The sequence below is a fragment of the Echinococcus granulosus genome, assembly GCF_000524195.1.
Source record: "Echinococcus granulosus chromosome Unknown EG_S00083, whole genome shotgun sequence".
Classification (NCBI taxonomy): domain Eukaryota; kingdom Metazoa; phylum Platyhelminthes; class Cestoda; order Cyclophyllidea; family Taeniidae; genus Echinococcus; species Echinococcus granulosus.
In genome coordinates, this window is record NW_020170463.1 from 243,830 (window position 1) to 258,499 (window position 14,670).

Consider the following 14,670-nt stretch of genomic DNA (forward strand, 5'->3'; position numbering starts at 1 on the left):
CACCGTGGTCTTTACGATGGGCGTGTTGGGGGCAAAGAAACTGGAGTGTTACACCTCCTTCTGTCTTGATGTACTTTCTCCATAAATGCACCTTTTCACTAATTTAGTGTTTCTTATCCAGGTAAAAGTACCTAATTGCAGAAACAAAAGTAAAACAGGTTCTTTTTCCATTCACGGCTGACGACTTAGCGGTAGCTTTGACACCTATGTGATCTTAGCTAAGCTGTGTTTACGATTTTAAACACCATTAAGTCGCTGTGAGTTAAGCGGGTTGATTTTTTGAGTCAAAATCTTCACTGGCAGCTTTTAGAGAGTAATTTAATCCAGGGGAATGTAGAGTAGGTGTAGATGAAGTTAATCTTAAGAATATTTTCGAAGTCGCTCTTGCCTAGGTCCGACTTTCTGTAAAAAGCGTCATCATAGAAAAGTTAGATGATTCCTCTTCCATCGAAGTTGCCTTCACCCCTGATGGAAGGGAGGAAGGAAGGCTTTTATCCACAGCAGACAAAAAGTGAACAAAATGAATTTGGTAATTTAAGAAACCTAATTTTCGGACTTGAAGTGTGGGAAATTATAGAGGAAACTTTAAAGACGTGCATCCTTTCAGTGGTTGGATCTTTCTTTTTTAGCCCCACTTTATCCGAAATGCACTATTTTAAACAATTTGAGGGGTAAAAGTAAACCAAAATGCATTTTAATGATGGATATTTTTAAAGCCTTTCCTTTTAGTTTAGCCAAACCACCCACTGGGTCAGACAGTAGCCCAGAGGGCTTTTTACCCTACTAAAGACTTATGGACTCTTAATTACTTAGGCTTTATATTAAAATCTCTCAAAGTTTGAAAGTTTTCAATTGCAAAGACCGTTCGGCTTCCAAGGAGGTGACAAAAAGCACCATACACTGATTCTGTGGGCTTTCAAGAAAACTGCTTCCATATTCATGAAGTCCTCGAGGTTTATTCGTGCTCAACAAACAATAGGTCGGATTGTGATTACGCCTTTATTTGACTGGTGCCCGAATGGATTTGCAACTTTTTACGTGATTAGCGACATTAAAGAGGAGTGGAGGCTTACAATCGGTGAGGCAGGTAAAATGCGTCAAATTTAATGGGGATCCTAATTTCAGGTTCAGGATACGTGGGTGAAGTCTTCCGACCTGTCTATAGGCAAACCGCGCATAATGCTGTGAGTGGCAAAGTTCAGAGACTTGAAACTTCTGCATGACGTAGGCATCTAAGAACAAACGAGATTGGCGACTAGAATAGAGGCACTAAATTGGAAAGAAACGGGTAGACGCCATCTCGCATCGTGTTTTGCAATTAATGCCTGTAATTAGCACAAGGGATGAGTTGACTGTAGATAGGAGAACATTCAAAAAATAGCCTTTTTAAATAAAACATGCTAGAAAAAAGGCTATCTATGAGACGATCTACAATAATTCAATTCCAGTTCCTCTCCCGTAATGACATGCGGCCTTGCACATCTCCCACGCCTTCTTCAGGCTATCTATAGACTCGTACGCCTTTATAATTCATAAAAATGTACCTTTACATGAAAAAAAGTAGGGAAAACAAGCTCACAGGCCTCGATGAAGTAACTGGCTGACGTTTGTGTTGAGCTTTTCCATCCCTCCACCATGGGTTTGACCAGACGACTCTCGTTGCGCTGGATCAACTCCTCAATGCGATTCGTTGCATTAAAGAAGACATCGGAGTCACGCACCCATCCATATACAATGATTCGCAGGGTGTAGCTGCACATGTAAAGCGCAAGGATGCAGTAGATGAAGATGTTGTAGGCACTCATCATATAACTCCGCAATCCGGCGTAGTAGATATGCTTCATCTCCGCAACAAAATGACCTTTCAAGGAGATAATAGAGTAGAAGAAAGAAATGAAGGGAGAATTCAGCTACACTTTTGACTAGGGCACTAACTCTCGGCTCTTGCAACTTAGAAGCCAGATAATTTCAGGAGTGTGAGTGTATTTTAAGGTCCCCATTTATGGCCTCCTCGAGTGATCCTCCATGCAACTTCCCACTGCCAAAGCTGGTATTTAAAAAAAGAAACAGCCAACTCTGCTTTTGGGAGAGTTTATTTACAATTCTAAGAAATCCAAAAAGTGAAATTTATTCATTTAACGTCTTCCACCCACAATTTAGACTATTTCAGTTAATTCGGTGCAATTTCGTCAATCTTGATTTTTCAGGCGATGGCATTGAAGAGAAGTTTTTTCTCCACCCACCAATGTCATGAAAAGTCAAATTAAAACTTATGTTATAGGCTTTAAAGAAAAGAAGGATGAGATGTTTGAGCAAATTTTACAAAGGAGTAAATCGTGGGGAATAAGCTAGTTGAAGGCTGGATCTCTCAAAGAACCACTTAAGAAGTATAAGCTATCGAGGACTCTAGTAGAGAGAAAAAAATTCCTATTGAAATTGACCTATTATTCATGTTCAGTTGTCGTTGACCTGTCTAGCTGCTGCAACATTCCACCAGTGGATTCTTTCCTTTCCGCTATTTAAATGCCGCCTTCCAAAAGTGGTGGTCTCAAGGGAGCTCCCTCATCAGCAGATCGGGGAGTGCTGGACTTATTTAGAAACGCGAAAAAACCAACCATCATTGTCTACGGAGAAGCAAGAAATCGTTCGACAAGCATCAAGTTGGATGCAAACAGCACATGACACAATCCTCACGGACAAGTTGTTAAACCACAAGAATGCATTCTTCCCTTTCTTTTTCTGGCATATTTTACTAGTCAGGGTACAATTCTAACAGCTTTTACCCTTTCTTTAAAAAAATAAGCAAGCTGTAAAATAAACGCCCGAGTCACTAATAACAATTTTGTAAGGAATAATTGTTCAGTTGCAAGGAAAAAAGGTCTTGTCCGCGAACAGGTAGAGGTTGAATAAACTATTTGTGGAGACTTCCTCCATTCACCTTGAAACACACATCCACTGCTAGGTGTTCGGTCAGCAGAAAACAGGCTTTTATTTATGAAAAGACAGTTTGGAAAGCAAAGAATACCTCCATCAATTCGACTTTAGTGTCTCAAATAATTCATAAATATCAACTTTACGTATGTGTGATTTAGGTGTGAATAAGTGAACGAGTTCATCTTAATCAGACCGGAAACTTAACTTGATTTATAGTGGCAATTAAGATTTGTTAATTCCCTTCTCTCTTGTGTAAATCCGCCTTACTTAGACGGTTTTTTGTAGAGAGCCATTAAAATAGGCATTTTTTCCATTCACAAACAATTGCCTTCATAAATATTTATGATACTTCCGCTTTTGCCTCCATTAGATGACTTTTAAGTAGTCACTAACTCAGATCTATTGCAACTTGGAATTGGCACCTCACGGGTATACTGGTAGTACATCGGGGTTTAAGTCCACGCTATTAATTTTTGGATAAGAATCCTTAAGCCTAGTTAGCAATTTTTGTTGTGGAATCGTACCTGCAATCCATAGGACTATGCAGACTTGCACATGAGTGATAATGGCCTTGTTGGGACGAAAATTCTGCTCTAACCACGATCGTACAGTCCGTTCATCTGCATTGTAGTCTTCATGGATGTCATAGTTCTCCTCTAACCGAAAGGTGGCTGCTGAGAGCAGAATGAGAAAGAGGAAGTGAGATATACAGTGAGTGGCGAATTTGGTTGCGGGACATCGCATCGCTCGAGTTAGCTGCAAGAGGAGGAAAGACACCGAGATCCGAATAAGTCAAAGGCATAAAAGTGTAGGCACACGATACTCGTTTTATGCTTGTGTTTCCCATCCCAGCAGAAATCATGATGATAAAGAAGTTTTATTCCAGTAACGCACGTTTAACATAAGAAGTCTCATATTTCCTCAAGAAAATACCAAATAAATCCTTGCGTTTACAGCAAAGGAATCTAATTTGTCAAAAGTACGATTAGCGAATTACACATAGAAGCAAACTGCTTCCTTTTGGCATAAAATTAGAACATTTTATCACTTTGATGAACCTCATTTTACCCACAATGAACATTAGCAGCTTGACATTCCGTTTGATGAGCGCAGTAGAATTTTCGCTTTTTAGAGCTTCAAATCTTGACTTGGATTAAAAGAAAGCAAAAATTAATAGGGCGACCCTCATACAGAGGGCATTGTTAAGGCGAGGCCACACAAGCTAGAGGGTCTGCAGGAAAAGGGAATGATCAAGCCTCTCGCAAAGGTTACCGAGTAGACGCACACTCCCCCCTTCTTCAAAACGTATAAAATGGTTTTTGCTCTCAAGTTTTCGTTTTTATTCACTCATTTCCCGACTGCATCGTTTCACACGCACAACAATTGCATGCTCTCTCCCAATTCCGTTTTATTAACACTTTCTTTGTCAATTTTAAAACTGACCTTTTCTCCCTTTTTTTGAAATAAATAGAATTCCACATCAGCAAGCTTTTGTCAAGCCTTTCTCATTGGTAGAACTGTGCAGTCGAGTCAATGATTATGACCATACTCGGTGGCGCGGCCACACATTGGTATGGTAACTCATTTAATGTAAGTAGTATATAAGATGTGGTTTTGCATTTAAGGTACAGTTTTAAATGCGATCCGAGCATTAAACTTGGGATTTACTGGAAAAAAAAACATAAAGTATTTGTTTACAGAAGCCCTATTTTTAAAGCGGTCTATCCGAGATCACTTAGGCATTACTCTTAGGGGACAATCTTTTCCTTCCCCACTTGCAGTATAGTCTTTGTTGACAATGCGTGAAAAACTGCTTTTAATTTGCGCTTCGGAAATTGATCATTCTTAAGGTTAGAAGAAAAAAATGAATTCCCAATGGGTGAAGAGGAATTAATAGTTTAACTCGGGAGGAAAAGCGAATACTCTTCACTTCTTTGGCGTTGTCTTGTTTAGCGCTGACTGAAAATTGTGTATTTTATATGCCGTAATTATAGGGTTATCGGGCTAAAACTAATCGTTACGCAGTATACTTAGGTGGATTAAAGCGTGCACAATAAACGCGCCTGAATTATGAGAACTGTCAAGCCTATTTGACACTGCCTAACAGTCTAATTAGTCAAGCAGTCTTCACACGCCCATCCGCGGAATATCCGCTATATTTTAGCCAGCTTCGGCCACGGTGACACATCAAGTGGTGAGTTTGGCCAAACAGTCCATCATCCAAAACAGGCACTAAATGTGTCCATGTGATGGGAAACAGCTGTATGATATGGACATGAGACCTCCAATAGCAATATGCCAGTACGGCACTTATAGAGAGTGGGGAGTGGTGCGTAAATGCCAAATCAAGATGTACTTCTTCGTAGTAATTTAAAAGAATAACAAAATAAGTCGAATTTTGATAAAATATAAATTTTTTAGAGAAAAGAACCCGTTGCGGGATAATTGAACTCACTGATCCAATTCTGGTTGGTCGTGGGGTACACGAGTCCTACCGAAAAAAATGCCACATCTGAAGGTGAAGTTAAGTGAGCAAGGATAGAGCAAATCAAATCTCGCCATTCTATATTAGATAGTACTGTAGTGAAATTATAATCCAAAGTTTTATTTTGTTTTTATCTTAGCAGTGCACAAAGTTGAATGTCTACTCATGCGAAACAAGGATTTTGACGTACTTCAGCTGAAGGTAAAACAATGTAGAGGACACAGATCAGTGGAAGTAGAGGCATCGCAAGAATTGACAGTCCAATTTTACGCATCAGTGTCCAGGACTGAAGAAACGCCGTCTCTGAACCGTACCAGATACTTGTGAGGTACTGTTGACAGTTTGGATGAGCAACAAACTACAAGGCATGTCAAGAGATTTTTAGGTCCACATAGACATTAAGAAACAAAGAAGAACAAAAATGTAGTCTTATGAAGAATTGGAAGGAGATTTAAAATCGTGAGGACTGTCATAGATGAGGAAACGTCGAATACAGTTGGCAGTAACTGCTTGTGCTTCTTTTCAGGTGCAGGAAGCTCTCTCACAAGACAAGGAGAAATTACCACTAGGAAATTAAGCTTCTATGCTAGTTTTTCCGTCTCCAGAAAGGGGGATGCGGGAGGCCGTTTTAAGTGGGATTAACTTAATGCATAGCATGTAAAGCTCCCATGAGTGTAGGTGGACATATGGACATCACCGATCTGGTTTATTTATGTCTTCAGGCAAAGACACAATTTATGTGGGTAGATGGAGACCTACTGCTTAGTGGATTATATGAAGAAGCAAGAAAATGCATTACCTTGCTTTTCCGCGATACCTTTGGGGAAGATTATTTACTTTGGAAGACGGACTACCATTCGGAAAGTGGAGAGGGCTTAAATTTGCTGCCCATCGAAGAAGCCTCTTGCGTAGCACCCAAAGATGGATGCATTGCAAAAAAAAATTTATGCGTCCGAAAATTGAGTTCCTAGACATTCTTAAATATTCCCCGATCGGTGCTTCCCATTAGCCAGTATTAGGCAGACACAACCACTTTGTACTACTGACCACCTTAAGGTCAAGGTCATTCAAGGAAGATACAAATAAGTGAGAATGGCGTCTAGTTAAGAAATCTAGCAGTCCAGCCAGCAATGATGCATGCACAAGCCGTACCCTTAGTGTACCCTCACTGTCAGCAATGACTATTCTAGCTGGGATCTTAATAGTATCAGCGTTCACATACATATCCATTGATGATAAGTAAGCAATTTGAGTGATGTCTAGGCCTACATTCACAGAGGAAGCCATGGAAGGTGCTTCCAGGAGCTATCCATTGAAAGTGTGCTGATCGAATGGAATTGCTGGTTCACGGATCGACTGATTTGTAATGAAAAGTGGCTTTTGTGTTCTAGTAGTCCGACGTTTGTTGACCGAAATGAACACACGACTGGATGATTTTCAAACCATCTGGTCACTATCTCACAACACCGAGGTACCCACCCCTTCATGTCCACTTCTGGTCAAATGTGAAAAACAGTGGTGAGTAGGCGTATGGGTGGATTAGGAGCACGGGGTAAGCTGACAGCTATTCCAATACACAAAGTTTGCTTTCATCGTTAAAAACCGCACGGCCCTATTTGGTCGGAAAAATTGCCAATGTTTAGCGTGTGGTCTAAAATCCGGAGACCCAAATCAGGACGCGACGTTCTGTCTGCGTCACTTTCGTCTATCCAAAAATTCATTTTTCGCCTTTTAGGAAGGCAAGCCTTTAGGTGTAATCAATTTTACCCCAAATTAAGGCAAATTTTCAAAGGTCTTACATCTTTTGGTCTCCTCAACCCAGGCTGCATACTAATCACAGAAATCATGTTAAATTGCCAGCGTTACTTAACTCACCTAAGGTACTTTGTAAAAAAAAGGATTTTTCAGCGTTACTCACTTCCATATAGAGCTAATAATTCATCATCATCTCGTTCCTGCCGTAAAAAAAAAGACTCCGACTGTCACTAAGTCCCTCCAGACAGTTGATAACCTCTCGGTGTGATTTAGGGGAGAGAACTTTGCCACTTTTCCCTGTAACTGCCCTTGTTTCATTTGTACCTTTAGTTGAGTTTGCAAATCACCTTCTTCAAAGACGCGGGTAGATGCACATCATCCACTCTTTTTCACCGCACTTTCACTCATTCTTTGGTTGTCAGATGCGCTCACATCTGTGCATTTTTTGTGCCCTTTGGTACATCAGCCTCTCATTTAAAATTATTCATTTACCTTTCTTTTAAGATTCAATAATATGAGGTGGATAAAGCATACAGGAAATGTGGAAATGTACCGATTTTACGCTCCAACTTCCGTATAGGCTATTATGCTGGTGGCGTACGTCCAATTGCTAGATAATGCTTTGATTGCATCTACGTAGATGCGGTGAATAGCTACCCCCTAGCGACTTCACTTTTGCCGGGGTGAAGGGGGCAACTGCTTTGACAAGGCTCAACGTAGAGACCCCTTCAATTCGGTGAGCGTGAGCATTACCGATTGCAGTAGAAAAAAGGACCTTACTTGCATTTATTACAGCTTCCTGAAGTTTTAAACAACAATAAGAAGTTTGTTACTTTTAAAGCTCCAAAAGTACTGATGAAATCTTCCTGAGAATATGGGCAAAAATACATGATTTTTTCTTATAGCTCATAAATCAAATGTGTTTATTCACCCCCCCTTCTCCGATTGAATGCATGCAGAGTGTGGTTGTTTGTGTAGGAGATAAAACCTCAGAAATCCACCAAAAAATAAGTCATATGAGAAGATATCAGTGAGAGGCAATATTTCACCTTTTTCTCCTCAAATCGAATGGCCAATCGCAGTCTGCCAAGGGGATCGCGAACATTAGCGCCATCCTCGAGAAAGTCCGAAATGACAGCTTCGACCTCCTGGGTTCCACGACACAAATCCATCATTTCACAGGCGAAATTCATGCATTGTTCAACCAGGGTCAGGTACTCCCTCTAAAAGCAAGACGTGGCAAGTGATGGGTCAGCGGTTCAGGCAGAGGGGAGAGGGACATCGAATTGAGGCATCTTTCAAACCAGCAACGTCACGAATAGCATTGCTGCAGCATGAGCACTAAATTGCAAAATTAGAAGAATAAATAATTGTAGTAATTATTGTCTTCAGGCAGTCTTACCCGTTCCTAAACATTAATACCCTGCTTTTCTCTTGCTAGCAGAAAATGAATTGGAGATATGGGAGCGGTTTTTCTCCTAAACGATACCATCTATGAACTTAAGGGGAGACGTATGAAACGACCTTTTTTAAATTCAGCCTTACCACCGCTGTTTCAATCAAAGACGTTGATTTAGCACCGCTTGATTAGATATGAGATGCAAAAGATTTTGCAAAGAAAATCATCCAAGAGTAAGCAGTCATTTTAAGGAGTAAAGATTAATTTTGGGACGATTGTTAAAAATGTAAAATGGGCTCATTCTTGTAAAGGGGAAAAAGCCACTGATTTCGTTTGATAAAAACGGGGGAATCAGAGGACTGATTTTGGGTACAGAAGTTTCCCCCAAACAGCTTTACCTGTTGCCCTATTTGCTAAGCATGCTGTGCGTTGAATAAAACACTTTTTATACAAACTTCTTAAATTTTAAAGAATATTATGGTCTGTTTTACTTTGCTTGGATAGATGATTACCGACTCTCAGGCTTTGCACCCATTTCTCACCCCCTGTTCCCGAAAGATAGCAAAAAGGTAGGCTGCTTTATAAGGTATGGATCTATTTTACCAGAGGGTATACCATACAACCTGATCGTGAATGACAAAAAGGAGGTAGGCTTCTCTAGACCTATTATAGGCTAAAGGGGGTTCCACACAAATGAGTGCTTGAACCCTGTGATCAATTTGAATGAGCGGACCTTCCCTCCCACCATCACTGCTGCGAGAATAATTGAATCTTGCTCTATTATTGCGTCAATTTTTATGATTACCTCCGATGTGAGCCTTCCGTCAGCTCTACTCTCAACATGCTTGAGTTGCCATGGGGCTGTCGATTGCGACAGGTCATTGCTTTAGTTGACAGCCTAAGACGTGAAAAGTTGACAACAACCGGGGTTAAGGCCTTATTTACTCTAAAATCGTTCTTTTAAGAAGAAGAGCTTTTAGAATGAGGTCATTTTTAGCATTGCCGTAAGTCAGGACGTGTATCAACAGAACCTGAAAAGTAGGAGGGTTCCAGCTACAGAGAAGGCTGGTGACTAAGATAACAGATTATAGTGTGTGGCTCTATCGCAACCATCTCACATTTACTTCTGAAGTTATTATAATTTATTCGTCTTTTTAAAAAATACATATCTGAAGTTTTTCCAGCTTGCAGTCAAAATCCTCGATTCGCCCACTCCGGCCCACAACAGAGGTATCGCTATGGGGGATGCTAGCAGGCACTCGTCATGTCTAAGGTTTCCCAAGTTACTCCTCGCGGCAATACTGCCTCTGCAATCACTCGAGGAATGTTTAAACAAAGGCCTGTCATTTGCAGAGACAAGAAACATTCCCACTTTCTGATTGCAAAATCATTTCACAGTTTTATGGGGCGATTTTTCCCCCTAACAACTTTAACAATGGTCGAACCTTGAATTCCTTCTCTATCTCCGCCAATTTCATCATTTCTTGACGCAGTTCAAATGTTGCCATGATGGGATCAGGGGAACTGAGTGCCATGTAGGCGGGACTGGCTAGGGCTCGATAGGCGTTAAGTCGAGACCGCGACCGTTTCAGGGAGTCGTAGTCCTGCTTCAATTGGCAATCTGTGCATTGGCATGAGATGGGATGCGGTTTCTCAATAGTGTGTGAACGAGACAGAAACATTTGTACCATCTCATGATTGTTGTAGTGTGCGGAGAGGATTAGCGGCGTAATATCAGGTGAAAATTGGCTCTTTTCGGTGGTACGAAAGAAGGAGTTTTTGGAATCAACTCGCTTTAATCTCTCCTCACAGGCCATATAGTTGGGATGCTCGATGATCACACGAACAATTTTCACCAGACCCTTTGAGATTCCATGTAGCAGAGCCTCTTCAATGCACTCGAAGGAGAGCTTATCGAGGAGCATTTCAATGGCCTCAATGTTCTCCGAATCAACGGCGAGGTGAAGAGCGTTTCGTCCCATGTAGTCGACACAGTTGACATTGAAATTGGGGGACGAGTCGGCGTCCTCGAGTGACATGCGAATAACTCCCACATCACCTATTGAAGCCGCATTTAGGTAGACCCGTTCTTCATCCGTTAACTACAAACAAAAGTGGGGCTTTTTGAATAGCTTATATCCAAACGCTAAAAGTTGATTAGGAATAATTTAAAGTCACATTCCATATGAGCCTGTCACAGTCAAATAAATGAATTTATTTGGGTTTTAAAGGAGGCATCTATTATCCTCTGAGTCCATATTAAAACAATTGAAGTGAGGTGTCTTGACTACAATGGATACACCTCCTTCAACGCTGGGCGAATTGTTGCGAAAGAAACTACAGGAATTATGTATTTCTTAAAAAAAGCGGTTAGCTCAGTTCAATTTTTCATTTATTGGGCGTATTAAAATGTACATCCAAAAGTAAAACCATTTATCTTTCAAATGTATCCAAACCTTTCCTTTCGTGAGCCTCATTGATTGACGAGTGTGAAGACTTTTAATTTACTGCCAGCTTTCGTGAGCTCATTTTAAATTTGCCCAGGCAGCAGGGTACTTCACCACGGGTGAATTGAAAGAATTAGGGAAGAACCGGATTTGCCGCATATTGTGTGCTTCGCGTGGCATTTACACGCCATGAAATCACCGCCATCATGGCACTGCTCCTCCCTCTCTTTCTGTAACCCGATTATTTCAGCAGATAAATTGAAATTATACTTTTGCTAAACACACGCCTCTACGACTAGGACTGCCTTCGCCTCCTGAATGATTAATTCGCCGAGTGTCCACCGAATGCGGTTCTCGGTGAGTGACCCGCTGAGATGCGGAGAGGAAAAAAGGCGCACATTTAAAGCATGCTTTTGCAGTATTATGATCACTTGACGCTAATAAATCTAGTCACGACAAGAAAAATTCAGTTGTAAAAAACTGCGAAAGGACAGATTTCATTTTACAACTCGGAAGCATACAGTCATTTACAAGTGTGAATCCTCTTTCAGTAATGTATTTTTGTCTGCTCAAAGAGCATGTATATCACGGAAACTGTTGGCCATTCTGACACTTGTTGCTGGCCTTCTCGAAGGTGAACTTGCCTGACACCTTTGCTTTACCAAAATAGGCATTATTAACTGACCCCAGGTCTCCGATCTTCTTGTTCTTTATAGAGGTTCTAACCATTAATTGTATTAGTTTATAAAAGTCAAATTAACATTTTAATTTTATTAAACGCCTAGATAGATTGAGAAAAAAATCTCAATGTTGTAAACCTTAATATCCAACATTGCGAGACAACAAATGAATGGTGTTTGGATATAAGGTACAAGTATTCAAATACTTAATCAAAATCTCCACTCTGCTCATTTTTAGGCAAGTAAAAAGTATTTTTGGTGTCTTAGGCACCAAGGTCAGTCCCTTTCAGTGATGTCTGTCAGTAATTTCACTAGCCAATCATCGATAGGATCTCTAGTCCTGCGATCTAAGGAGCCCTCTTAAGACTCACGATGACCAAATTGCTTATCCTTATAATACATCGCTGGCATTCCTGACTTCGGAAACAATAGTGCACACCAAAATAGAGGACTTTTTGGGAAAAAAATCAGCAAAAATGATGAATAACACTAAGTAATTGTCTCAAAATGTGTACTCACCCTAACATCTTCAAAATTTGTAAATAAACACCCAGCCGCTTTCTTCGAGGCCGACGTTGCATCCTTCAAGTCAGACATACTCAGTTGAAATCCATGAAGTGGTCTAAAATATTGCAAAAGGGTTCAATTATCCATTTCATAGCTGAATTCAAGGTCAAATTAATGATGAGTAGTTCCTTCACCGACGATCATCAAATCACATAAAAGAGGGGTGTACCTCTTGAAGAGGTCAAAATCCATGGAGTCCGAGTGCAGCTGATTTCTTGAGGAGTTGGCAACAGTTGAGCTGATTTGGGAGAAGCTTTCAAATCTGGGGAAATTTCTTAACAGAGGATAGGATGATTCACTTTGCACCTTGGCCATATCAAAGGGAGCGGCCGCCAAATTGACAATATAGTGCATAAAGCTATTGCTACGGTCGTCCAGATTTCGTGAGTCACGCAACCCAACTCTCCGATTTACACATTTGACCCTCTTGATGGCTCGAATTTCAAAGATAAGAGTTCATGCTCTCTGATTGGTCGCCCTCCTGAATTTCTGATTGGCTATCAAGTAATGGTCATGAAAGTTGTTGCCCCTACTTTTGGTATAATAAGGCGTATTTTTCGGGGTGCACAAAAGGATATTAATTTACTGTATTTTCTCTTGATAGGTCATTGCTTATTATGGCTAATAATATCTTAAGATTTGCTTTTATTGGTAGAATTTCACATCTAAAAACGAATTGACCTAAAAAGTCGATTTCTATATAACCTCACTGTTTTTGAACTTAAATTTTTTAGTTTAGCATAAAAGACCCCTTTTGACAATTCGCCAGGCACTAAGGGTTGTCAATCTGGCAATATGTACTCTCGAGTTCACCTCGGCTCTCTCCATGACAGCAAATGTCAAATACAGATTGAGGCAAAAGACTGTTTTTTTGACTATGAAAGATAAATTCGTGGTCAAAATTAATGTAAAATGGCAAAAGTGAAGATTTAGAGTTAAAAGCCGAAGAGGGAAATGAGTCATTTGTGTCATTTCTTTCCAGGTGGTAATTTATAGTGGATCCTGTTGACTGGGTAGTGAAATGAGTGAATCATCGACACCTCGGTAATGTAGTAAAACGCTTAAATAACGTTATCAGACAAACTTCACGCCTAAGCAAGATATAGACATGTGGTTGCAAAAAATGCAAAGCTCACTACTTACTCTACTTTTGCGCTTCAAAAAAGTGGGACTTTTGCATGACAAAATTATCTTTGCAGGTTATTTTTTTGTAAAGAACATAGCTTCCATATCCGCCTAGAAAGGACGTCTTGCATGCAAAACTTCGCCACTCTGTGGGTGCTCTTGTAGAGGGTCTTAGAAGGGAATTTTTGAAGCCTGTGCAAAGTAGGTAGGAAACATTCCATGAGTACCTTCAGTGTTACCCCTACTGACACGGACGCAACTGGGTCGTGTGTCAGAGCCCTGATGCTAGTAAAGAAGGCGACGTTAAAATTACTTTTCTATGGGGTAAATGCTCGATGCCTTTGTGTTTGTTATGATGTGGGGTCTAGAAATCGGCCTTACTGAAGCTCCAGCTATCTAGTGACTGAAAAGTATGTGCAGATTGCGGTATGGCTCACATGACTGATTTCTTGCCCCCTGTAGGCATCTGTAAGATGCATGCAAGAGTGTGAATATGTTTCTTGAATGACGGCAGTAGCATAACAACGTATCGACTCTCCATTCGCGATAATAATGAAGAGTAGCTAGGATAAAGTAGTTGGAGGGTAATGTGTGACGAACCATTTGGCGAGGGGAATGAGGCAAACCACTCACACCCACACCAACTGCAAGTGACAATTCTTAGAAGCTGCCAGGCAGTTGAGTGTTACATGCCATCCATTAACAAGTGACAGCAAGGTTTAAAACTTCCGGTTTTTGTCCTACACTTATTCACTTCAGGGGATAAATATCTGCCGTTTGGATAGGAGCATCTGCTGATTCAATGACTGACTTGAGATGCAAATTGACTTTTGTGTTGCAGTAAACATTAAGCAAAAGAACACTTCTTTAGTCAGGTGCAAGTGTTTTGCTCACTGACCAACCCAAACTTCTAAGGAATGAACCCCTTTGGTGTACAGAGCGGTTCACTTCACTCGATGCAGCTCTAGGCTGAGCAAGACATCCTTCGGCCCTCCTCCTTTGGTAATATCTGAGACTAGTCAGTTAATCTGGCAGAAGAAAGTCCTTTTCAACTTGAGATTCTGTAATTAGTACTGAGAAAGGTAATCGTGTAAAGATTCGGATTTCAGAATGAGGAGACATACCGTCTCGCTTCCATTCCCTAAAGGGATTTCTTTAGGCTATAAGATACTTTTCTTGGTGACAATATACAATTAGACAAATATATGCAAAATAAATAAACAGACAGAAAAAAAGGTAAATGGTGTAAAGAGGAGTAGCTAGGACTAATTATTATTG

At 40.5% G+C, this 14,670-nt stretch overlaps 1 protein-coding gene across 1 annotated transcript; it reads right to left on the reverse strand. All coding sequences in view use genetic code 11, as the record gives it.

Moving 5' to 3' along the window:
- Positions 1-388: 388 nt before the first annotated feature.
- On the reverse strand, positions 389-12,621 carry EGR_07657 (Short transient receptor potential channel; the record flags this gene model as incomplete). Its single annotated transcript, XM_024496906.1, has 9 exons — positions 389-465; positions 1,580-1,861; positions 3,459-3,690; positions 5,610-5,777; positions 8,224-8,397; positions 10,019-10,675; positions 11,306-11,389; positions 12,220-12,322; positions 12,437-12,621. 9 exons carry the CDS (start codon positions 12,619-12,621, stop codon positions 389-391), a joined length of 1,962 nt encoding a protein of 653 aa, XP_024348688.1.
- Positions 12,622-14,670: the final 2,049 nt, after the last annotated feature.